The 26,631-nt window shown below is 49.7% G+C and overlaps 1 protein-coding gene across 1 annotated transcript in view; it reads right to left on the reverse strand.

The window, feature by feature from the left end:
• Gat (GABA transporter) overlaps positions 1 to 26,631 on the reverse strand; it is a 544,138-nt gene that overhangs the window by 122,974 nt on the left and 394,533 nt on the right. The window contains exon 4 of the mRNA XM_050177200.3: positions 10,171 to 10,438. Coding sequence (XP_050033157.1) covers positions 10,171 to 10,438 — 268 coding nt within the window. The remainder of the gene's footprint in view (positions 1 to 10,170; positions 10,439 to 26,631) is intronic.

The following is a 26,631-nucleotide window of genomic DNA, read 5'->3' on the forward strand; positions in this document are numbered from 1 at the left end:
AGACATTCGCAAGCGTCGTGCGCCGAGAACGAGCACAAGCGCTGTTAGAAACCGGGGTGCAGCTACCTAATGAGACAACCGTGATCTTCACGGAGGAAATGAGCCGTCTCTTCCGCCACGCCGACCCTGAATGCCCGAGGAGGAACTTTTTGCCAGAATGGTACGAAGCCCACCGAAGACCGTCGACGAGTTTCTTCGCGAGGCCACCAGCATCGAGAAGACACTCGAGATGCGAAACCGGCAATTCGACCGCCGCACGAACTCGACAAACTACGCCGGAGTTCAGTCACTGGCCACCGACGACCTACGCGAGACTATCTGAGCTGTCGTGCAGGAGGAGCTACAGAAGCTGTTCCCATCATCACAGCCTCAAGTGGCTTCGATTGCCGACGCCGTACGTGAGCAGCTCCAACAACAACTCGGAGTAGCCCCTGAATCGACTCAGCCGCAAGCGATGACCTACGCCGCCGTCGACCGCCGTCAGGGTCCCCCTCCACGACCGCGCCAGGGCCCCGTAACGCCGCAGTTCCGTCGACCACCACCGCCGCCGCCAGCACGCCCACCCGTCGCCCAGCGCAGCTACCCGAGGAAGACAGACATTTGGCGCGCTCCTGACCACCGCCCGCTCTGCTACCACTGCGGAGAAGCGGGTCACGTCTACCGACGATGCCCATACCGGGAGATGGGACTGCGAGGCACGCGATGAAATCAGATAACAAAAGGTTCGGCGACAACAGACAGCCGGTTAGAAGCATCGATAACTTTCCAGAAACTTCGGATACATGCAGGCGTGTCCCGCGCTGTGCGATTACATTTGTTAAGCGGCGAAACGTGGTCGCCCGATAAAGATAAGTACACGTGTCAATATCGCTGACTGCATCGCCGCAAGGCTGTGGAGACCCCGATGACTTTCCCGTTCACCGTCAGCAGGACACTATCTGTCGCTTCAGCTCCACTAATACACTGGCCCAGCCCGGGGCCGGTCCATAAGCCCCTTATCCGGAAACGCAAAAGCAGCAACTGACAGAGGTGCGGATGCTGTTTCTAGAAATGCCGAAGATCCTCCGCCCCCGACGACGAGGTTGCAAGAACCACGTCGACGATGCCGTGTCAAAACGCTGCCAGTCAGACGACGCATTGAAGCCAAGCAGACGCCACCCCAAGAAAGCCCAATGACGCGATGTCGCTGCTGCGGGACAACACGACAAAGCCGTGATCCGATTCCACTGCCTAACCGCGACGCAAGGTGAAGATCGATCAACCTCGACGTGCTTCTCGACGTCCGCAAAGTCCCCGTTCTAGTGGACACAGGCACCGACTACTTCCTCATAAAAAGTTCATTCACATCCGAACTCCAGGAAGGCAAGACTACTTGGACGAGCATGAAGTTCGGCCAGCTGGAGGACACCTGATAACGCCGTGTGCAATCTGCATGGCAAGAATTACAGTTCGTGACCGAGGCTACCCTGCGACGTTCATTGTGCTCCAACAGTACCAGCGCTACGTCATTCTCGTCATGGAATTCATGAGCCATCAGTGCGCAATTGTCGACCTGAAGTCAAATTGACAACACTATCTCAAGACCATTTGACATGTGATAGACCATGTGACCGTGCTACTCAGACCTCTCTGAATCACCACGCCTTCATTGTGCTTGAATATGAAGCCGGCGTACCGTCTGGCTCAAGTATCATCATTTCTGTCGGCACTAATACACCGGGAAGTGTAATAGGTGTCTTTGAAAGTGACCGACATCTACTGGCGGATCGCAAAATTTGCGTCGCTAGTTGAGTCGCTCGACTGCTTGGAGGAAATCCCACTGTAATGCTAACAAACTTCGGCGAGTAGTACAAACACATCAGCAGGGTACGACGATTGCATACATCGATAAAATTGTGGAAAACAGTTATGCAGTTGTCCTCTTGAATTTTGTCGTATCAACCTCGACGGCCATAGTTCTACAATCAGCCTTTGATATCAATCTGAGTCTGCCCCTGAGTAAGCACCTAGAGCTCAAAAGTCTTCTCCGACGATACGAAGATTGCGCTTTGATGTCACCGCGGATTCTAGAAACACTGGTTGCTAAATCGCATAATAACCAAATAATGCGCGTGGCCCCTCCATCAGAACCCATGTCGAGTTTCGACGCGAGAACGAGAAGCCATCAAGCAACAAGTGGATGAAATGCTATGCGACCAAATCATCCAGCCTTCCGAAAGCCCTTGGGCGTGACTTGCAGTCTTTGTGAATGACTAAACCCTGCGTAGCTGCGTCGATCATCGTCGGCTGAACAAAATTACGGAGAAGGACGTACGCGTTCTGCCACGGACAGGCGACGCATTGGCCCGGCTCTACAACGCTAAGTATTTCTCATCGATACATCTTAGACTCGGTACTGGCAAATGGAAGTCGACGAGAAGGATCGCGAGAATACCGCTTTCATCCCGCCCGACGGTCACTACGAGATCAAGGTCATGCCATTCGGTCTGTGCTCAGCACCTACTACTTTCGAGTGCGTGATGGACACGGTGTTAACAGGGTTAAAGTGGCAGAGCTGCCTCGCCTACTTGAATGACATCGTTGTATTGGCTGGGAATTTCGACGATTAACACAGGCGGCTTCGGACAGTAGTAGAGGACAGCAAGTTATCAAGACGCTCCCTCAAGATGGAAAAATGTCGCTTTGCGTATAATGAGCTCCTGTTCCTGGGCACGTCATCAGCAAATGTGGAGCCCGTCCTGATCCGCAGAAAACGACTGCCATCGCTGACTTTTCACAACCAACCGACAAAAAGGGAGTGCGCAGATCCTTGACCTGTGGGCCTATTACAGGCACTTCTTCAAAGTCTTTAACGCATCGCCGAACCGTTGACATATCTCACGAAAAAATTCACCGAAGATTACGATACTGCCTAATGCGAAGCTTGAAGGCAGCTTTATGGTGCTTTGATTTCGTGATATATTAGCTGGTGCGCACTCATGTGGTCCGTTGGAAACGGAGTGATGTGTGGCGCTACTGCGTCGCTCATCGGGAGATCTCGAGACCGAGGCAGCACGTGGGAGACGCGTGGAACGGATTCACAGCAGCCGCCACAGACAGACCTCCGCTCTGGCAGCGCTTTGTTTCCATATATGGTAGCCCATATATGGTTTCCATATATGGGCTAGTTCACTTGGTTACGAGGACACCGAGGGACAACACCGGCGCTTGCCGCAGAAACGGGTACCTAAGAGCTGTGTTCTAATAGGGCATCGAGTTCAAGTGGCAAATGCCGTAAATTCAAGCATTAAACGATGCCTGCAGTCACCATCAGTACTCGGGTGCTTCGATGAAGACAGCGGCACCGAAACCCACACCGACGATAGCATGCAAAGCCTCGACAACGTCCAGTATAAAGGAAAGACGGATTTGAAGGGGTCATTACTTGCGCTTGTCGCTCGCTGTCGAAAGCGGCAGACAATTATTGTACGACGGAAAATGAATACGTTGGCATCATTTAGGCTACCACGAAACTCCTACCTCAGTTATGTAGCAGGCCCTTCAAAGTCGTAAGCGACCACCAAGCCTGTGTCAGCTGGCACACTTAATGAACCCTTCCGGAAGACTCGCAACATGAAGTCTCAGACTCCAAGAACTAGAAATGACTGTCGTCTACAAGCCCGGACGGAACCACTCTAATGCCGACTGCCTATTGCGCGCTCCCATTTACCTGCCACCCCAAGATGTCGAGGGTGAGGACGGATTCCTGGGAACACTAAGCACGGAAGGCTGCGCTGAACAGCAACGAACAGGCCCGAGGCTAAAAAGCCTCGTAAAGCACTTGGAAGGCAACACTGACGTTCTACCTAGGGCATTCAGGCGAGTATTGTCTTCGCTTTCCCTTAAAAATGGCATGGTGATAGAGAACCTCTAACTAGTCCACGCCAACTACATTCTTATTGTGCCCTCAGCATTGCGTGCAGATGTGCTGCACGCCCTACATGACGATCCAACTGCAGAGCATCTGGGATACTCCCGCACCCTATCCAGGGCACAAGCGAAGTGTCATTGGCCGCACCTGACCGCCGATGTTACCCACTACGTCAGGACATGCCGAGGCTGCCAGCGACGGAAGACGCCCGAAAAAAGGCCAGCTGAATTCCTGCAGTCAATCGAGCCACCTTGTCGACCATTCCAGCATTTCGGAATGGACTTGTTGGGGCCATTTCCGACATCAAGATCCGGCAATAAGTAGATCATCGTGGCTACCGACTACCTTACCCGCTATGTCATAACTAAAGCTCTACCCAAAGATGCCGCGGCCGAAGTGCGGAAGTTCTTCGTCGAGAACAGCCTGTTACAAGATGGTGCCTCAAAAGTCCTGGTCACCAACAGAGGAACAGCATTTACAGGTTAGTTTACTCAAGCCATCCTGCAATGTAGCCAAACAAGCCACCGTAGGACAACCGCGTACCACCCACAACTGAATGGCCTTACAGAGCGCCAGAATAAGACCCTCGCCGACATGTTATTGCCGTACGTCGACGTCAAAAACAAGGCCTGGGATGCGGCAAAACGCTACGTAAATTTTGCTTACAACACGGCGCTGCAAGAAGCAACGAAGATCACACCGTTGGAGCTGGTTTACGCAAGGAACCCGACGATGACTCTCAACGTCATGGTGGGACACATTATCCACAAAGAAAATCTCGACATCGCCGGCTATCTGCAATGTGCCAAAGAAGCGCGGTAATTTGCCCGCCTGGACATTAAGAGCCAGGATAGGACGGTGGGCCGGCATTGCAGTCTTCGGCAGCGTTACGTGGAATACAAACCCGGCGAACGTGTTTGAGTTTGGACCGCGATACGCCGACGAGGACTTAGAATATTTTGGGACACTATTTCGCGCCCTACAAGATCACCCCACGTATTGGCGCACTGGCCTATGAAGCCGTGACAGACGTCATTTCGCAATCTGAGCGGCGTATCGCACGACCTGAAGTGGTCCATGTGGTGCATCTTAAGCCTTTGTACGCCCGCTGACGAACCTTGTGACTTCGTTTCTTTGTTGCTTTGTCATCTCTCTTCTTTATTGTGGGTGCTGTTGCTTTTCGCTCTTGCGTGTTTTTTTCGCAGCATTGGGAGGATGCTCTTTAAGAGGAGGATATTGACACGCATACTTGTTTAACTTTCTCCGGTGACCGCTTTTCACTGTCTAACAAGTGTTAAAGGTTATCGCTCGGTCCAGGACGCACCTTCATGTATCGGACGTCTCTCGAATGTTTCCATGATTCTATTCTTTGTCCTTTGTCACCGATCCTTATGTAATGTGATTGCATGGGTGACACGAATGCTGTAGTAGTTGCTGGAATGCACGCAAGGACCAGCGATTACGCAATGAAGTTAGTCGAGTATTCCATAAAAGCCGATGCTCTTGATATGCAGATCGGATTTTCGATGATCGCCGTCTGTGCTCGCCGCTGTCGTTGTGCTTCGACTGTAGCCTGTTTCCTGTAGACAGGTTCGCCAAATAAATATCGTGATTTAGAGTTTTGCTATGGTGCTTTTCAACGTCACTACGACGTGACAATACAAACACAGAACAGCATTTCCAGCAATATCGCTTGCGAAAGGAAATATACAAGAAATCGGGTTGTATAAAAACTTAAACAAAGACATGTACTTGCTAAGCTCATTTGCGTCGAACATCCTGTGCGCCAACTTCAAACAGGCACTCACTCAAAACCATTCGTGTAAGATGAACTTGCATTGTATACCTGCTGCAGCCGTTTCATGGGGAAATTTAGAGAAAGATTAGGGTGAAACACGTCAGAGCAGCCGCTGGTTTCTAGTAACATAAGCAAAAGCTGTAACAATGCTAGTAACGTAATACAGTAAATCAGCCCAAGCGCACCTTGTCACAAGAACTTTAGGTCACGCGCGAATCTCCTCTCACGCAAAGAAAGCATAAGTTAACAGGCTTCAGTACTCATAGTATTGGCGTGGACGAATATATCTGTCGTAGTAAGTGCGATCTAGTCCATGCTGGATGACTTCTCTTAGGTTAATTTCATGGGTACAAAAATAATTCCACAATTAGTCCAGTGTTCGACGAAAACTCGTCTGGCGAGGAAACATATTTTGGCACCAATAATTCCACACTGCAGAAGCAAGTTCTAATCGTGGTCTGACTCGTGCGCAGAACAATTTTTTGGGACACTCAAGATTCCTCAACATTTTTGTGAGTATAGATATTAAACCTAAGTTCCTCAAGGCATGAGTGACAATACAGGATACATGTAGGCGAAAATCCATCGTTGAATGTACGTAAACCCGAAGGTTGCGAACATCAAGCACGCGACGAATACTGTTACCCGAGAAATCGCAACTAAAATTTGTGTGCACAATCCTTCTGGTAAAAGACTTCGCAATATCCTATTCACGTAGATTTTGACCTCTTAGTAACACACCACTGCTAAGTGTGTGTGTGTGTGTGTGTGTGTGTGTGTGTGTGAAATGTCCTCCTGTAGTTTATGTCAGTCATTTACGCAAATTATTCTACGAAACAATGTTAAATCAGCAGCAGACAATAGTGCTTGTGCAATAGTTCAATTTTAGAACAGAGTGAATTATTAACAAACGCGACAAACCAAGGAGCTCGTAAATTGGAGCGTTATGGTGCTCCCGACAAAGCCGGAAATGGGCAGAAAATTTCATTTAAAAACAACCGAAATTCACTAGAATTGAACAGCTTTGGAGCCACTTGCTGTAGAAATTTTAGAAATATTTTTTGTACAATTTAAGGAGCATGTGGTAGTGACGCATTTTGTCAAAAGCTTACGTTAAATCAAATTGGACTGTGTCCACTTGACTACGGTTAAACATGCCTGGTGTGGTGTGATCGCAAAAGGCGTTTAGGTTGGGTTCCAATAATCTGCCTTGCACGAACGTATCTCCATGTATGGAAATCTTGGCCTTAAAGTATGCGTTCAATCAATCATGTATTTCTATTTCAAAAACCCTGGAAAAGCATGAAACAGGAAAAACAGGCGAGAAGTTTTGCAGGTCACCTGGGTCGCCACCCTGGAACACAGTGACTTCAACTATTGTTTTCTATTTGGACGGAAAGACCCCAATTCGTAAAGAAACATTAAACACGTAGGTGAAAATAGGAACGGTGAACCTTATTATAAATTTGGAAATGCCACCATACGCAGCCGATCATTTTGCCTTCACATTTTTTACGCAACGAGAAACTTGAGTGTCAGTCACAACAACAAAGATAAAAAGTCTGAACCATCTATAGGAGCTTATAGCGAAGAGGAGCCAAAGCGCGTGGCCAACAAGTTGCAGATATCTTTTGCATGAAAGTAGATCGTGCCAGCTATTTGAAAACAGCTGAAGTCACTTTATCTTTTCTTTGCATGTTTGCATAGCGCCGAAAGCCTTGGGGGCAATTTCTAAAGTTCACTTCAACATTTTCATGGTAGCACATTTCACCGCGACGTAAAATATGTTTGACTACTAAATAGCAAAACTTTGATAACAATATTCATCGTTCGTTTCGTTATAAAGTTTGTGGAGCTATTATTCGTGCGAAAATAAAATTTGTGCCATGCGAAAACCAGCAAAGAAATTTCTTCTTAATTCTACATCATTTTGCATACATTATTCCATAGAACTTTGTATAGTTGATGTAAGCTGGTCCACAGGTGAGTTAATGTCATTCTTATGTAACATTTTAGACTAATTGCACCTTGAAAGATGGTTGTAGAGAGCATAGTCTCCTCTGCGAAGGTACACAGATTTAGGGATTGTCTGATCGCGACTCTGAATAAAATACGGGTAAAAGGAAAGCGCGATAATGAGGATGAAAAATGGCAACTGTCACGAGAACATCAGATTCGTCACACAGGCAAAAAATAGCAACGTTTGATAAAAAACAGGTTTAAAATATTTCCAGCGCAATAAGGCGTCAGATTGTACTGATAGAAATCATTGCAGTTTACAAAGCAGACAAAAAAAGCCAAATTTTAGCGAACTACGGGGCACTAACTTCCAATTGCGCCTGTGCATCAGTCATTATTTTGCAGAATAAAATTTCCATTAATATTTGTTTTGTTTTTTTAAAAGTCCGTTTAGTCGTGTAGCGTTCGAAAGTGGCGTATAACTACGTAGGCCTTAGAGCTCGGATGAAAGCACTAACAGCCAACGAAGTAGCCTGTGCCATCAGATGCTGTTAATTCCCGCCACCCACATGCGTCGTACACTTAAAGGTCTCCCTGACTAAACAGATGAGGTAGCGACTTCCATGCTCTGAACTCATCGGAGGACACTCGCACTACTCGTTTAAGCGTGCCTTTGTTATGCAAACAATATCCTAACTAGAAACAAGCACATTTCGAAGAAAACGCACTTTCAGTTGTTAAATTTTTCATGTTGTATCATGCTGTCATAGCAGATGCATTTCTTGTATATTGCATATTGCAGTTCTGACACGTTCTTCCGTGTCAGAACTTGTTGCTGAGATAGTTGGTTCATGACTTAAGGACAAAAGGCGCTAAGAAGACGAGGGCGAAGTGAGACACAAATCACAGGCGTCAGAGGCAGAATTTTTTGCTGAGAATATGTATCTGCTCAAGCAAGGCGTTGCCACCACAGCTACATCAGCGTCCTGCGAGGTGCCCTGTGGCCCTGTTGTAGTTGGTGGGCTATATCGCGCAAAATACGGTTTTGAGAGGCGAACGCAACCGCAGACGCCCGCTAAGGCATCTGTGATCGCCCCGCTGTAGCGTCGCCGTAGGCGTAGCGTTAACATATGGCCGCACCAAAGGTCTGGGGGGGCTTCGCAGTGGGGGCCCAGGGAGTCCCGGCCTCCCTTTCATATTTTAGGAAGGGGCTCGCCTTCCTTTGGCAGGTCAACTGTAGCACTGCGGCACCCTTACCAGAAGCGCTGGAAGTTTTCTTAGTACAAGTGGTGCCCTTTGCCGGGCAATCACAAATTCTCCTACCTTTCGAGTAATCGCAATCAATCGGTTGATGTTTATATAAGAGCGCGCACGCGCTATACTGGTCGCCACCCCTTCCCTGGGGACACGGGGCCGCAGCGAAAGCTCTCACATCCCCCGGCGTTGTCTGAGTCCGGCCTCGGCGCCGCAAAGCCGTAACGTCGTCGTCGCGGTGGTTTCGTGGCTCGCCGCTGAAAAATGAGCAATTCCTGTGCCGTGTGAAAACCGCCTCTTGGAGGGAAATGAGGCACGAATTTTGTGACACGACAAATCCAGTTTCGGGTTTTAATGCTGCCCCACTAAAAATGGGTTCGTCAAAGGCATTGAATGGAGAGCATTGAGAGCGCAACAGAGAGCGAAAAAACATGTGGCATGGGGGCCGAGTGCACTACGACGCCGGTAACCCTTCGGAGGAAACCGCAATGACAGAGGCAAAGGGAAGTCGAAACTATCGGCTATGACATCGTCTCCTAGGTTGCATGCACTGACATTAGCGGCCGGTGTTTGTTTGCCTAGAGCCACCAGTCAAAACTTGTGCCGTTCTACGTAATCTGCCCGGTGAGAAAGAAAAGATAGCTGCTCAGGAAATTACAGGGCTTTATTTTGTTACAAATGCCAGTCCAAGTCAGTGTTTCCCGTTTCACTATGATCACTCTAGAAGCAACTGTCATTGCGCCCGTACCGAGAGCGTGAGCACTGATGTGCAGATGAACAAAATATTGAGGTTTTCTCTTTCTCGACTGTAGCACTATTGTGACTGGGGTTTGTCCCTCAGAAAAAGCATAGTAGGCCATCTTCCATAATTTCGGAATGGTCTTGACCGGTTTGAGAACAGAAAGCGTGTTCGAGTAAAGAACTGCGCGCAGGTTGCGGTTTGGTGTTTAAGAGAAAAGGCCGGAATTAGAAAGAGTGTTTTCAGCTTTTACACATTCTCCAGTTTGCGACTACGTTGAATTTTGTGCTGTGTGGCGCGAACAGAGGCAAGCACATTGAAGAGCTGGGATCTCATAGCTGCTGTTTGCCGGTGTAAGGGAGCCGCAAAGACACTGCAGTATACGGACTTGTTTTCCATTTGCGAAATCGAATCAACGCTGTTTTCATCCAGCGGTTTATGAGGACGTCTATTACCCTTCGCAAGAATAGTTCCGAGTGAGCTTGATTCGAGTAAATAAGAAGAACGCACCACCGAATCGGAAAGCCTGTTCATGTCCGGGAGGACGTAGAACTTGATGCCTTCAAAGGCGCCGGGTAACGTGAGTCCGCGCACCAGCAAGATGAAGAGAAGGAGGTAGGGGAACAGCGCCGTGAAGTAGACCACCTTGCCCGTCCACTTGACGCCTTTCCAGATGCAGAAGTAGCACAGCACCCAGGCTATGAGGAGAGTGATGGCCAGCGGCATGCGTAGGTCACCGGGCTCGTGCAGGCCTCCCGTGATCTGCAGCACATTGCCCCTGCACAGTGATTTAGTCATTTTACTCACTTGGGAATCAATACAGGAGAATATCGGTGAACTGCAATTGGTTAAATACAATTGCCGCTTAAGCAGAAGACAAGCAGCTAAGCTTGTTGGCTTAGCATTTGAATAGGAGAAAAAAAGCTTCCGTTAATTGGAACGAAAATTTTCACTTTTTGTAAACAAAACAACTGTAGATGTGGCGACTCTTCGACACGCAGAACTGGCAGTACAAGCATAGTTGGCGGCGTCGGAGCGAGTTACTTGTTCTGGTCGATCGCCGGCGCCTCCTAGAAACCGCAACTAGCGGAGCGTAGACAATTTGGGGCAGAAATCGCGGAACAAATCCAGTGAAGCTGCTAAGTTGTAAAAGCTGTATTACTGCTGATCGTGTGTGTACCGTTTATCAAGTCATAAAAAGCCAACAAACACTGAGGACAACATAGGGGAAATTACTTGTACTTACTGATTGAATTGGATGAATGATAAATTAATGGAAATTAAAGTGGATGAAAAAACAGCTGGCCGAGGTGGGAAACGATCCAACGTGTTCGCATTATGCATTCGATGTTCTTACCAACTGAGCTATCGCAGCGCCATTTTCCCGTCCACTTTCTGGAATATTTATGTTTTACTACTAGAACTGACCCTGGGAATGTTAGCCACCGCCACCACTCACAAGCCTTGCCGACGGAAGTCCACCGCAAACAGACGAGGAGGAGCTCTTTCACCTTGTAGGATACTAGCTGCCTCAGCCAACCACTCGGGGGTCATGTGGAAATGTGTAATGGTTCTAGGACTTACTTTTTGAAATGCGGTTGTTTGCTTTAAATCAGGGGTACAATCAGCAGTCGATGCGAACCAAAGGTCACTGGGTCGCCTCGCATTGGGCCCTCACGGGAAGACTACAAATGAAGCTGTGCGGGGTGATATGGGCTGGACTAGTTTTGAAGTGAGGGAAGCTCACAGTAAAATTGAGTATGAAGGACGACTGAGGAATATGGAAGAAGATAAATGGGCTGGGAGAATGTTGAGGTATCTGTACAGGAAAAACATTGATGCACACTGAAGGAAAAGGACTAGGAACCTTACCAGCAAGTATGCGGCCTGTGGGGTGGGCAGCACAGCAACAAGGAAGGTCAAGAGGAAAGTCAGAGAGGCTGAATTAATCACATGGGTGGCGGCAATGGAAAAGAAACCTGCCATGAGTAACTACTTAAGAGGAAAAAACGAAATCAGGAAAGAAACCATTTATGATAACTCAAAGGGAAGCTCATTACTTTTCGAAGCGAGATCGGGATGCCTTAGCACACGCACCTATAAAGCGATATATAAGAAGGAAGAAGAAGCATGTGCTTGTTGCGGTAAAGCTAGGGAAACTATGGAGCACGTTTTATTATATTGGGAAGACGTCTACCCAGCGGTCGATTTAAGCACCACTGGCCTCCTTGAAGCCCTTGGGTTTAGTGAGACCAGTGGAAAAGTAAACATGTCCGGCAATAGGGAATACTAAGAGGCGATTGGAGAATGAGTGGAATAAAAATAGAGAAACGACAAAAAACCGAGACGCACAAAAGCACTGTTCGCAATGAAGGATCAGAAAATTTGGTTGTAGGAGCTCATAGTGTTTGTTTTTCTTTTTTGTATTGTTTAACCTAGGTCGGACATCAGGCAGTATAATAGCAAGAGCTTGGTGGCACAACCCTCCGCCATTTCCAAAGGGGCCGCTCATAGCATTCATAAATCCATCCATCCATAAATCCGTCCGTGCGTCCGTCCGTCCGTCCATTCATCCATCCGTCCGTCCGTCCGTCCGTCCGTCCGTCCGTCCGTCCGTCCGTCCGTCCGTCCATCCGTCCGTCCGTCCGTCCATTCATCCATCCATCCGTCCGTCCGTCCGTCCGTCCGTCCATCCGTCCGTCCGTCCATTCATCCATCCATCCGTCCGTGCGTCCGTCCGTCCGTCCATCCGTCCGTCCGTCCGTCCATTCACCCATCCGTCCGTCCGTCCGTCCATTCATCCATCCATCCGTCCGTCCGTCCGTCCGTCCGTCCGTCCATCCGTCCGTCCGTCCATTCATCCATCCATCCGTCCGTCCGTCCGTCCGTCCGTCCGTCCGTCCATTCATCCATCCATCCGTCCGTCCGTCCGTCCGTCCGTCCCTCCATCCATCCATTTATCTATCCATCCATCCATCGCTAACGCCCACGCGCTTCCCGCTGTCCCGTTGACCTTCTCGGTCGCGACTAGGCTTTATTCGTTGGCCTCGCCGCCCGACAGGGAAGCATAGCCATGGAAAGTAGGCGACACGACACATGCCCATCCGGTTTCAGTGCCACTGTTTGGCATCCGCGCACGCCTTTTGAGACTGCCTTGTGAAAACGGCGGTATTGTCACGACCACTAAGCCGGCTACAACCAATGGATGCTTTTGAGTGCGATGGTCATCGGGTCCCAATATGGTCTTTGGAGCGTTCAAGTGAACCGGCCTAGTCCAGTCATAGTCCAGTTCACCAATACATCGGATGATCTGACAAGGTCCGAAATAAGGTCGTAACACTTTCTCGCTGAGTCTTCGTCAGCGCATCGGAGTCCAGAGCCAAACGCCGTCACCGGGCTGGTACTGCACGCAGCGTCGGCAAATATTATAGGGCCGGCTGTCCACCCTCTGTTAGCTCTTGATGCCTATGCGGGCGCGCTGTCGGGCTTTTTCGGTGCGATGGATATAGACGACGACGTCTAGATTCTTTTTGTCGGTGAGGTCAGGAGCACGGCGATGAGAGTCGTATTCGGGTTCCGACCGTAAGCCAACTGACCGGCAAAATCTGCGTTATTTATTGCATTGCCGCATTATAAGTGAAGCTCACACAAGGTAGGATGGCATCCCCCATCTTGTGCTCGACGTCCACGTACATTGCTAGCATGTCAGCCAGGGCCTTCTTCAGCTGCTCCGTAAGACGTTTCCTGTGCGGGTAGTAAGCAGTTGTCCTCCTGTGGCTTATCTGGCTGTATTGTAGAATGGCTTGGGTTAGCACTGCTGTAAAGGCCGTTCCTCTGTCGGTGATCAGGATTGGGGCACCATGTCACAGCAGGATGTTCGCGACGAAGAATTTCGCCACTTCGGCTGCCCTACCTTTCGGCAGACCTTTCGTTTCAGCGAAGCGGGTGAGGTAGTTGCAGCAAGCATGTGACGCCGCCCCGGGCATAATCTTCTTTGGCCCGCCAGGCTCGGTGCCCTGCCAGGCTCAGTTAGGCAACATTGGTCACCGCGCCAATAAACACCGGCAAGCACAGCTGTTCGGAGGTCAGTCATCGTTCATCACCACCACACTCCAGGGCGTCCGCCTAACGGAGGTCACCTCGAGCCCTCACTTGTTCACGACCCCGGGTGGATCGTGACACTGGCGAAGAGTACCCACGGATCGTCCCATGCTGCCGCGATCGGTGAAACACCGCGCGGCCTTGCTGCCGCCATGCCGCTGTACAGATGGCTCCAGCCGTTCGATCGAGATGGGTTCACCTGGCAAATTTACGAGGAACAAGTCCACGTGTTCTTCCGGGCAAACGACACACCTGAGGCCAAACAGCGGGACATTTTCCTGGCCAGCTGCGGGACCCGCGTCTTCAGCCTCTTAATCGACCTCCTCAAGCCAGCCACGCCGCACGTTAAGACGCCGGGTGAGCTGCTCGCCATACGGCGCTCGCATTTCAACCCAGCACCGTCCACACTAATGGAGCGTTTCCGCTTCAACAACCGGACCCACCGGGAAGGATAGACCCTCGGGCAGTTCGTTGCTACGCTACGAGGTTTAGCGAGTGCCTGCTTTTTTGGGGACTAGCTGGACTCGCTGCTCCTGGACCACGTCTGCGGCATCAACAACCCCGCCATGCAGACGCCACTCCTGGAGCTTCCCGACCCCTCGCTAGACGACGCCGTGAAGGTAGTGCTGGCAATGGAAGCTGCCCCCAAGGAGGCCGGCTAGATTGCCCGTGCGACTGGCTCACCGTCGGCGGAAGCGGCGGTCAACAAGTTGGCGACAAAAAGCAGTACCTGCAGTCGCTGTTGTGGTACCCACTCCCCCTCACAGTGCCAGTTCTCTCAAGCACAATGCTTCACGTGCGGCAAAACTGGGCATTTGGCATGGGTATGCCGAAGGGGGCGCACGAACAGCAAGCAGCAGCCTGATTCAAGCCCAGATACCACACAAGCCCGTGGCCAGGGTAGCCATCGCAAAGATACGCGGCGGGGGCATGCGGCAGCAGGCTCGAGCTCTTCTGCGGCCAGGCTCCACGTCATGGCCGAGGACCCGCCGAATTTCGACATGTGGACACAGGCTTTGTACCGTCGTCTGTGCCTTCGTACATGCTGACCGTCAAAATCTGCGGGCACCCCATTTCCATGGAGCTGCGCACAGGGGCCAGCATGTCAGTAATGGCCGGGAAACTCTTCAAGCGTACTTTACCCGGCGTGTCCGTCGGGGCTTCGGGCGTGATGCTACGCAGTTACTCCGGGCAGCTATCCCAGGTCCTGGGTCAGGCACAGATCAGCCTTCGCTTTGGCGACAGGGAGGCAACACTTCCCCTCTACTTAACCAAGGGGTCGTCACCGACGCTACTGGGTCGAAACTGGATTGATGCACTGGGCGTTCGTCTGCCAGAGTACCAAGAAGCCTGTCTGCATGAGGTGAAAGACGTCCCCAGCCTCCTGACCGAGTGCAAGTCCCTATTCCAGCCAGGGGTGGGCACATTCGCCGGCACGACGGCTGGTGCATCTATGTGCCCTAGGGAGCACGGCCACGTTTTTTCAAGCCTCGCCCACTGCCGCTCGCCCTGAAGGATGGGGTCACCTAGGAGCTGCAACGGTTACAGCGAGAGGGCATCTTGGTGCCCATCAAGACGTCTGAATGGGCCGCTCCCATCGTACCAGTCCTCAAGCGAGACGGCAGTGCCAGGATCTGCGGGGATTTCAAAGTTACCATCAACCCCGTCGCTACCATCGAGAAGTACCCGTTGCCCAGGATTGAAGATCCCTGGTCAGCATTGTCCGGTGGACAGAAGTTCACCAAGCTCGACCTCAGGGATGTTTACCAGCAGCTGGTGCTCCAGGATGCCTCCCGTGAGTATGTCACAATATCAACAGCTTTGGGCTCTTCCAGCACGCATGCTTACCGTTTGGCGTGGCCTCAGCCCCAGCCATATTTCAGAGGGAGATGTACAACCTCTTCAGAGGCATCAGGGACGTGGCGGTGTATATGGATGACATCCTGGTTACTGGCAGCGACAACGCGGGCCACCTGCAGAACCTGCACAACGTCCTGGCACGACTGCAGGACGTCGGTCTTAAGGTCAAGCTGGAAAAGTGCATTTTCCTGGCCCCCAGTGTTCAGTACTTGGGACATGTCATTTCCCAGGCTGGCCTAGCCCCGGCTCACCGCAATGTTGATGCTGTGCTCAAGGCGCCTAAACCCCATAACAAGAAGGAGCTTCAGAGCTACCTCGGCCTCATCAACTTCCACAGGAGTTTGCTGCCAAACCTCTCCCAGCATCTACAGCCGCTCCGTCTTCGGCTTCGAGATGGTCAGCAATGGGTCTGGAAGAAGGAGCAGGACCGGGCCTCTGAGCGCAGCAAGCAGCTAATCACCAAGGCTCCAGTGGTGGTGCATTTCAATCCTGCTAAGCCTGTCGTCCTGACCGTAGATGCGTCGCCGTACGGCGTGGGAGCCTTCCTGGCGCACCGGGACAAGGATGGCCAGGAACGCCTTGTGTCGTTTGCTTCTCGCCGGCTTCATGCTGCAGAGAAACGTTACAGCCAGCTGGATAAGGAAGGTTTGGCTCTCATGCTCGGTGTCGAATGCTTCCAGCAGTATCTGTGGGGCCGGAAGTTCGAGGCAGTCACGGACCACAAGCCGCTGTTGGGACTGCTGGGGCCTGACAAGGCAGTTCCTGTACAGGCATCACTTCGAGTGGTACGCTGGGCTTTGAGGCTGGCAGCTTGCAGTTACCTGGTTTACCGTACGGGAAAGGACCTGGGACCTGCTGATGCCCCGAGCCGTCTGCTCCTGCCAGAGGTGCCTGATGCTGTTCCAGAACCTGCTGAAGTGTTCATGCTTGAGAACGCGCACCCGGAGCTGCTCTCTAGATCTGAGTTCTCACAAGCGACCAGCCGGGACCCAGTCCTGCCTCAGGTGGTCAAAGCGGTGTCCTGTAGGGAGTACTTGGTTCAGCAGGCCTATAGCCACAAGGCCGCTGAGCTGAGCTTGCAGCAGGGGTGCCTATTGTGGGGTTGTTGGGCGATGATTCCAGAAAGTCTCCGCACCAGGGTCCTGCAGTTGCTGCACGCGGGTCATCCTGGCATGGAAAAGACCAAGATGGTGTCCCGGTCACAAGTCTAGTGGCCTGGCCTGGACCAGGACATCGCTCACATGGTGCAGAGCTGCCAAATCTGCCAGGAGCACCAGCGGGCCTCACGTAATGTGGAAATCACCCCCTGGCCGTTCCCACAGAGACCCTGTTCCCGCCTACGTGTGGATGACGGGAGACCTTTCAAGGACCATTATTTCTGGCGGTGGTGGACGCCTCTTCGAAGTGGGTGGAGGTTCTACCTGTCACCACTCCATCAGCAGGCGCGACCATTGCAGCGCTGCGACAGGTCTTCGCCGCCCAGCGGTTGCCGCACGTCATCGTGTCCGACAATGGTCCTGCTTTCGCCAGTACAGAGTATCTGGCCTGGCTGACGAAGAACGGAATCCGCCGGATGATGGTTCCGCCGTACCACCGTGCTTCAAATGGTGCAGCCGAGCGAGTGGTGCAAACCATCAAGGACAAGCTCAAGAAGCGCCAGACAGGGGATTTCCGGACGCAGATTGCCCGGATACTGTTTCAGGACCGGACCACGCCCCACGATGTCACTGGCCGTGCCCCCTGTGAGCTTCTGCTGGGTCGGGTGGTCAAGACAACCTTGGAGGTCTTGCATCCGCACGTCCGATCCACAGTACTCCTGAAGCAGCTGAAGCAGAAGCTGGCTGCTGACCAAGGGTGCCGTCCCGGGCCTTTGCCGGAGTCGGGAGCTCCAGTTTTCGCCAGGAACTTCCTTCCTGGGCCACCTTGGTCCCCCGGACAAGTGGTGTCCCCTGCCAGTGCCTCATCGCAGCTCGTCCGCATGCCAGACGGGGCCAAGTGGCACAGACACGCCAACCATGTTAGGCGTCGCCTCGGGACCTGGACCTGGTCAGCACCCTCGACTGCCATTTCAGAGATCCAGCCAGCAGGTGCACTAGCGGCAGCTCCAGTCGCTTCCAGCGGAGCACCGCCACCACGACGATCCACTTATTACCGGGTGTTCGTAGCAAAAGGGTCCTTACGAATCCATTCCTACTTGCTGAAACGCTAGGCAAGGAGGCTAGATCGGCTATAGTAATACCAGCGGCCTTGTCGGTGGTGTATTGCGTCGCTGGCAGTCACGCGATGTCTTTAGGTAACGGGCGACGGCCACTGTCAGGCGCGACCAACATTACTTGTATTCATGCTAGCATACGGGAAAATCCCAGATGACTGTCTGTCTGATCGTCGTAGAGGGCGTGCAGGACCTCTAGACGGAGTGCTGCGGGCTTCGTTGGGATGGTAGCGTCTTTTTGATATGTCGTCGTGACAGGCTTTTCGGTGTCTTCGTCAGCGGCAGAGCATCTTGGTCAGTTCGACGAAGTGTAAGCGCACCTAAACCAGTTGCTGGTTTTAGTTTTTGGCTTGCAGACTGGCCCCTGGCTGTACCAATGTATGGTCGGCGGTACGGGGACAGGTAGCGGCCGGGTGGCGGCGAACGGGTCAGTCGTAGGGGGCTCCAGTCAGTGGCGGCAAGGCAGTCGGCGATGTCATGTGTCCGCTCACGTGGCGCGTTGACGGCGAACCCTCGTCGGCCCACCACGCTGTATGGGCATCGTCGGTAGACGTGGCCCGCTTCTCCGCAGTGAAAGTACAGCGGACGGTGGTCGGGGCTGCACGAAACATCAGTCTTCCTCGGAATGCGGTGCGCGGCTCCGGGTTGGCGAGCTGGCGGCGGCGGACGGAAAAGCGGCGTTACAGGGTCCTGGCGTGGGCGCGAGGAGAGAACGTGACGGCGGGATAGCGCGGCGTAGGTCATTGATTCTCGCTTAGGCTGCGGCGATCGACAGACTCGGAGTAACAGTTGGATCTCCTCGCGTTCGACTTTAGCAGCAGAAACCACATGAGGCTGCGTTGAAGGGAACCTCTTGCGCAGTTCTTCGCGTACAATGTTCCGATAGTCAATCGAAGTTCTTCGGAGTCTAGTACTTGAAATTCGCTCTTCGGCGAAAGCGCTTAGCGGTTGTATTGCATAGCCCAGGTAGCACACAAAGTCTTGAAAACGTCGTATTAAGGGATTCAACGTCTGAAACGGATTTTTGACCAAAATCGACGCATCAAAGACGTTCCAAACAAGATAGCTTAAAAAGGATGGGTGAATACGTTTTGATAACGTTGGAAGCCAGGCAGCTTAAAAACGAGGGGTGAATACGTTTTGAAAACGACTCAAGGCGCCACCGCCACGCCACGGCGCGTCAGCCTCTTTAGCGGCATCTACAATATTCAACAACCCATCAACGTGATCCAACATTGCGCAAGGTGGCGATACCGTCGTCAAATCATGTGACCAAGGTGGCCACGTGATTCGTGATGCCGGGCGAGCCGGGCATAGTCGCGTCGTCATGGCGTCGTCGCGTCACCGCACTCGCATTGCGCTGTGGTGTGTTTGCGGCTGTTCTGAATGTGCTGCCGCTGCCCTTTGCTATGTAAGTGTTGCAGTGTTTTGCTCTCAAGAAAACGATATTCTGTGATCAGTTTGGGTTGTGCGATATGTTTGTGTGGTTTTAATTTGGAAATCAGTAGCGTTTGCAATTGTTATGTGACCAAGGCGGCCATGCTTTCGTGAAGCCGGGCCTAGTTGCGTTATCGTACTCGCATGGCACTATGGTCTGTTTGCGACTGTTCTGAATGTGCTGCCGCTGCCCTTTGTCATGTAAGTGTTGCAGTGCTTTGCTGTCAAGAAAACGACATTCTGTGATTAGTTTGGGTTGTGCGATCTATTTGAGCGGGGCATAATAGCGTTATCGCACTTCCATTGCGCTGTGGTATGATAGCGGCTGTTCTGAATGTGCTGCCGCTGCCCTTTGTCATGTAAGTGTTGCAGGGTTTTGCCGTCAAGAAAACGACGTTCTGTGATTAGTTTGGGTTGTGCGATCTGTTTGTGTAGTTTAATTTGGAAATCAGTAGTGTTTTCAATTGGAGGGCGCGGAGTGGAGGGCACTAATCAGCTCTTCAAGTTCATTGTCATGTTATGTGAGGCGCCTTTTCACTGACGCTGTAATTAAGACGTTGAGGGCAGTATCAGGACGAAAGTTAGAGGGACGAAATCGTGCCTCTGTGTCCCTAGCGTCGGGATCGGCCGCTATGCGTGATCCTAACAAGAAAGCATTTTGCAGAATGCGAAGAAAGGCGGCAAAATTTCTGTCTGTGCGCACTTTGCCGATCTTCGCAATAGAGCCGTCATCGTGGTATTTTAGTCTCCCGTTTAGCAAGAGTGTTGCAGACAAGGGAACTGGTTCAAACAGGCTTTTTTTTTTAGTGATTAAGTACTAGTGCGGTATCCCAAAAGGTGAGGTCAAGTGCTCGCCCTATTTTCTTCCCTCGCGCTACAGCGCACTGACAGAATTTTGCGTGCACCATACCGTGCTTTTATCGTTTGCGCTTCAGGTTCTCGATTGTGTTTTCGCCCCCTTTACCCACGTGATGGGTATTTCATGGTATTACCGGGTACCACATGTGTCCATATATTGTGTCCAATATATGAAACGGCCAAATCCGATTTTATTTGACGCCTCAAATGGTAGTAATGTATTGAGTCCCTTGTAGATTTGTGCTTGTTATCTATTTTACTATTTGGCGAATGGATACAGCATGTACGCTGCATAACTCGCTTGTGGATACTGCATACGTGAGTCGAGTATGCCCTTGGTATAAAATAACTTGTATGCTTTAGGTAGTACGATTGTTTGCAGTTTGGGACATGTGTCGGAATGTGCGCTGTGCGCCCTTCGCGCTTTACGGCGGCCTGCCGAGTTCGTGCGGGTGCCATGTGTGCGCATGGAGTTCGCGAAGCGCTCTCGCAGTTTTTTTTTATATGTATATACATGTGTTCTGTTCGCGCGCTTTGCACAACAGGGCATGTCGCAGTTCTTTGTCCTTATGCAACACACTTTCCTAGTGTACGTCTGTGCATTATTTGATACCGGTTTCACACGGGGCTCTTTTAGCCGCTATCCAGTCCGTTGCAAATCGAATTTCTCGGTCGTGATTGGCTCCTCTGCGCAAGCTACGAGAGTGAGCCAGTCGCATCGATAATTTCGATCCGGATCGGGCGTGATCGCGATTGAGAGTGGTCGTGTGACGCCGGTTTTACACATGGCTCCCACATAGGGAACACTTTAAGTTCAATGCTACTGAGTGAAGAGCAAGTGCATATATATGCCAGTGGTGGTGTGTGGGCAAGTCTCTCTGGTGAAGCCAATACTTATGCATTCAATACATTTCAATTTCCAGCGTAGTGCATCAATGTGCATACTTCGAGAAAATGGAGCACCAGTGCAGATATCTGAGCATACCTGTCCAGGGCAGCAAGTGTGTCTACATTGAAACCACTACCAGCATGTGCGGCAGTTCTATTTCCAGCAGCGGGACTGCACAATAAACAGTAGGGTGCTCTCAAGCTGTTTATCTATGAAGCTCTGCCTGGACTGTGTGCCAGATATTTTTGGACGTGAAAGTGGGAGTGAATTGGTAAACATCAGTGGAACTGTGCCTGGATTTGTGGCAAATGTTTTTGGATGTGAAAGTGTGAGTGAACTGGCAAAGAATTTGCTCTGGGCTACATGTGTTAAACGTTTTTCTCATTCAGAGTGCTTTTTTTTTACATTAGGAGACTGGAGATGTGCGCAAAGTGTGACATGTCAGTGTGCTAATTAATGTATTTGCTGGTTTGCAAATTATTCGTTGCAACTTTGTTTTTGCCAGAGAGGTACAACTTTGCCTCTTGTAAAGGGCTCTTTAGGTAAAACACATACTATTTATTATGACCATTGCTTCCTTTGTTACACAAATGCAGCTTCCAGTGCATTCCAGTTTATTTCCATGTTTATGTAAGTTTCTAATATGAGGCTTGCATATTCATTTCTCACGTTCTGGAGTGGCAAGATGCAGCATTACTGTCTCATCGTTCGCTGTACTACAGTAGTGTTCACTTGTTACACTGAATCCCCCGTTTAAGTATTATGTACTAATTTCACTTTTTGCTTTTTTGTTGTATGGTTATTTTTTCTCGCCATTACCTTCTTTGATATATCCTAAAGGCAATATTTCCAATTTTGCATTGTTCCCATTTTTTTAATTTCTGTCACAGGAATGGTATGCGGTGGTATTTCTTTTTGTGCTCTTTTCACGCTTCTAGCTGATAGGCAACATTACTTGGAGGCAGTTACCATCCGATTCATAATCTTGCATTTTTCAGTCTACTTCTTCCATTCGCTCCGATGTCACTTCTGCATAACTCTAGTCCATCTAATAGCACGTCCACTTTACTATGATAAATTAGACACTTTAGTACACTCCAGGTTTTTCTGTTCATTTTTGTATGTGTACTTGGAATTTTGTTTATGTGCTAGTGAATGTTCACTTTCGAGTTCATTACGAATCCTTTCTGCGACTTTTGTCATTGTTGATGTACCTTTACTTCTATTTGCATTTCTCACACAGTTTGTTCGAACCTTGCATAAGCATTACATTTTAATAAAGTGTTTTTGCTTTGTCACAATGTTCTCATTTCATGCACTCTTGGCATGAAGGGCTTGGTCTGGCCACCTGCCAAGACGTGGCCATTTGTTCTTTGCAGGATGTCATTCCCATTGTGGTTGTAAGCATCGTAGCTTACTAAAGGCGGTATTAAGGATTTATTATTCCTAACAGGCTCATTTTCGTGCGACTTGGTAGAGGATGCGCCGGCCATGCGGGGAACAGTGCTTGGCACTGCGCCGTGGCTCTTACAGTCAACACCGACGCTTCTACTCATCTGGGGCGCGATTGGAGATCGTTGTTCGAAACGCCCGATCAGTTTCACCTCACGCGATTGGCCTAGGCCGTGCCAACGGGTGCGGCTGACGACGTCTGCGCGGCATAGGCCAGTCGCGTGAGGCGAAACTAAACGCGTGTTTTGAACAACGATGTCCGATCGCGCCCGTCACCCGCGAAAATTAGCTTCAGATGATCGTAAACCTTTCAAGACCGCTTCTAGACCAGCTTTTTGATAACGTCCTAAAAACGTTTAGAAATTGGTTACGAATAGTTTTGCCAAAGGGATTACTTGTGTCTTTCCCAATCCTATTTCTGGACCAGTTTTTCGTATACGTCTTGCAGACCTGTTCTAGATCGTCTCAAGAAAGTAATTAAGCCGGACATTAGCAGAGATATACGACGTTTTCCCGCCGAAGTTCTCTCATTCGTGTCTTCTTTAACCCGTTTTTATCGTCTTGGATAAACGCTACGAAAACGTTACGTATCTCTTTTGTGCTACCTGGGAGTAGGCATTTCCAGCGTCTTCTCTCCACTGAGCACAAGGCGTTTTGTAGCCATCTTGGGCCAGCCAAAACGGACTAAAACGTCTGCAAACACTCAAGATGGCTACAAAACGTATTTTACGTGCGTGTAGAGGATGTCCTGCAAAAGACGTATATAAGACCTGTTGTTAAACTGTTTAGAGTTTGCATCTTTCTATGACTGCTAGAAAACGCTTTGTAAAAACGTCTGGAAGATACCTGTGCTGATTGTTAACCAGATATAAGTATAAAACCGACATTTCGGCGCTTTCCTCTGATTTATAGGGTGTTGTTTAACACCCACAATGTCCAGACAGCGTGCAGTTAAATAACACGTACATACGCTGACTTTACATTGGTCTGCCATTTTACTAGGATGAAAAGTGTTCATTACCGTCAGCCGCACACGTGTCGTTGCGCTGTATTTTCAGTCATAGCCTCTATACGTATTTCAGGAAGTAGGAACAGAAGCAAATGTAAACAAGTAGCGCTAGCCTAAAGTGAGCAAGGTAAAAAACGTAAGGCCTTTAACCAAGTTAATTAAAAAAATCAGTAAACGTTAAAGATAAGTCCAAGAGTTTCACTTGTGAAAACAACTATGTACGTAATTATGGAACAGACCGTAGGTGGAGACTCCAGACTAACTTTGGCCACGTGGGGTTGTTATCGTGCTTCCCAATCTAAGTAGACGAGCGTTGTTGCATTACGTTGCTATAATACCAGCGAAGTGTAGCTGAGCCGCGCGGTGCCATAGCCCCTGAGGCGGCGAGTAAGTGTGTCAATAGTGAGCTGCTGCGCAAATTTAGTGTGAGCGCTAGTTTCACATCGATGGATAGGCGATTCCAATGATATATTTTGTCGCAGAATATGGCGCGCAGTAATTTGAATTTCTACCTGGCCTCCTTTCCGCAGGCTGTCACATTCAGCGTTTTTCTCACGGCGCCGCGGTTCAACCTCTACACCAGCGCGTTTCTTTACGAGTTTTGCGCTTCTACCTATATCTGCACATAGAGCTGCATCACAATTGCACTGTCAGATGATCAATCAAGCAGTAAAATTGTAATATGGCAAGCTGAATAATTCCTAATTTATTAGGTGTTTTACCGTTGTGTACTCCGAAGTTGTGAGACTGAATCGTTCATTATTTCGTTTTTTTTAATGAAATACCTGTACATAAGCCTGAAAGCTACAGCTGAAATGCGCGCTCTAAATATTCATGTGTTCTGTGGGGAGGGGGGGGGGGGAGAGCAGCATATCAGGCCTTTCATCTAGGCGTGTTCGTTTTGCCAAATTATTTGCAACAACAGCACCACGGCGATTTTAGACGTGCATCACATGTTATAGGAAATATTTGCATAAATTTTATTAGTGCAAATTTTACTAGTGACGTGATTGAAATTTGGTTTTTTTACACCTTGCATATTTACTTGGAAAATTTCTCACAATAAATAGAAGCACGATGTTGGCAAATCCGTAGCTCTGCATCAAAAAAAGGGAGAGAGAAGGAAAAGCAAAGGAGTGACAGGGAGGTTAACCAGATGTAATGTACGCTTGGCTATCATCTACTGCGGAAGGGGAAAAGGTAGCCTGATGGTAGACTGAGGGTAGTTTGAGGGTAGACTGATGAGAGCAAAAAATACGAAAAGATAATGTAAAAGAAGGTTGGCGCCTTTGTTTCTAATTTAGAACACTCGCAGAGCATGCTTTTTCAATTTGCGGTTTCAATGCGTGAACCAACGCCCCTCTTGATCCTTAGAGTACGCGGCGTCGCTTCTTTGACTCGGAAAGCCGATGCTGCGTCGCCGATGCCTGCGTTTGACCGACAAAAAAAAAAAGTAGGTATCGCATCAAAGCGCCTTATTTCTGAGAGTTGTAACCGCGAAATCTCCAAAGTTGCATGGGCATGTCACGTTTACCCGACGGGCTTGAAACATATACTTACAGCTTGCCGTGGTGTGCAATCAAACGTTAAGACACATAATTTCACAGACAAATACATGCTTTTGCCACATTGTGAGTGACTATTCCTGGCGTTTTCATTATTTCCTCCGTGGTCCGGACATGCGTGCGAGATATAGAGCTACACAGACAAACGTAAAACGCTAATTATATTGCAGTCATCCATGTTCGGTGGAATGCGTTCGGGAGAGTTAGTGTTCATAGAAATACAGGGACATTAGGAAGAGTTAATTACTCATCACAGCGGGTGCTGCATGCATACCGAAACCTTAAGACTTTAACCCGTGTCGCTCGTTTCGCGACATAAATCTGTGTTGTTTGCGCTCCTACTTGCCCGCTGTTCGCGCATTTAGTACCACGTGTACGCGATCAGGCAAACTCGCGTAGTCCGAATAATTTTGCATATTTATTGCTAGTCTTTATCTCGGTGGCGCGGTAGCGCCGTTCAGAAATATTCCCACCTCGAATGCGACTCCCTTTCGTCCTCGCGCTAATTGCCACTCTTGCTGTTACGGAACGTGGTTTGTTTCAAGTCGAGTTCTACCGGTTGCGCCTGACACGCCTGCTTTCGTCAGACTATGTACTGAGCATTCTGTCGAGCTACAGTCACGCTTCCAATTGACTGAGTGCTGGTGCGCACTACTAAGATACTGCTCATGGTTGCATTCAAGGGAGTACGATGGGAGCAGGCCACCCTGCGCATCGTTTTCTTTGGCCCATTTTAACCACCGATTGTGGTTCGCCTACGATGATTCGCATCGGCGTTCCTACAGCATGTCATGAATGTTAATCTGCTTGATCTCGCGAACTCAAGATAACGAAACTTTAGGTGAAGCCGCAATTAACGTTAATGAAAATCTGGGGTGTAAGCGTCAGCATTACGGTATGATTATTATATACGCTTAACTGGGGACTTTTTGACCACCTGGGGCTCTCTAACGTGCACCCGATTCACGGCACACAGGCTTTTTTGCATTTCGCCCCCTTTGAAATGTGGTCGCCATGGCCGGGATTTGGTCCTGCGTCTTCTAGCTTTAAGCTCAGTTGCACGTTTGTTGCTCCGTAGAGCGGCGGCGCCTTGAATTCTGCTAACACCGAGCCGCCGCTAGAAATGCGTGTTCATAGTGCCTTGTCCTCATGGGGGCGCTCGTACTGAATATATGGCGTGCTATTTTTAATTATTACCGGAGCTTTTAAAACTCGCTTGTGACGTGCCTCACAATTCTGCTTCTTTAGCTCAATTATTCTGTGGTGGACAGTATTTGCACAAAAAATCAAAATTAATATTTGATAATTAAGCTTTCCTAATTCACTTTTAATGAATTACTTTATGGCAAATGTTGCATTATAAGAGTTGTAGGCGGTGACTTTGAATGTTATATTCACTTTGAACGAGTTCTAAGGATGACACCAATTCAGATTTGAAATTTGACTGAAGCGCACATAAAATGGGGACACAAATAGGGAGGTAGACAGGACGGCACTTGACTCACAACTGAACTTATTGATGGAGAGAAACACATTTATAAATGTGTTAAGTATTCTCACGCATGCGCAGCAAAGCAAGATGAGGCAC

Source organism: Dermacentor andersoni, chromosome 9 (assembly GCF_023375885.2).
Source record: "Dermacentor andersoni chromosome 9, qqDerAnde1_hic_scaffold, whole genome shotgun sequence".
Taxonomy (NCBI): domain Eukaryota; kingdom Metazoa; phylum Arthropoda; class Arachnida; order Ixodida; family Ixodidae; genus Dermacentor; species Dermacentor andersoni.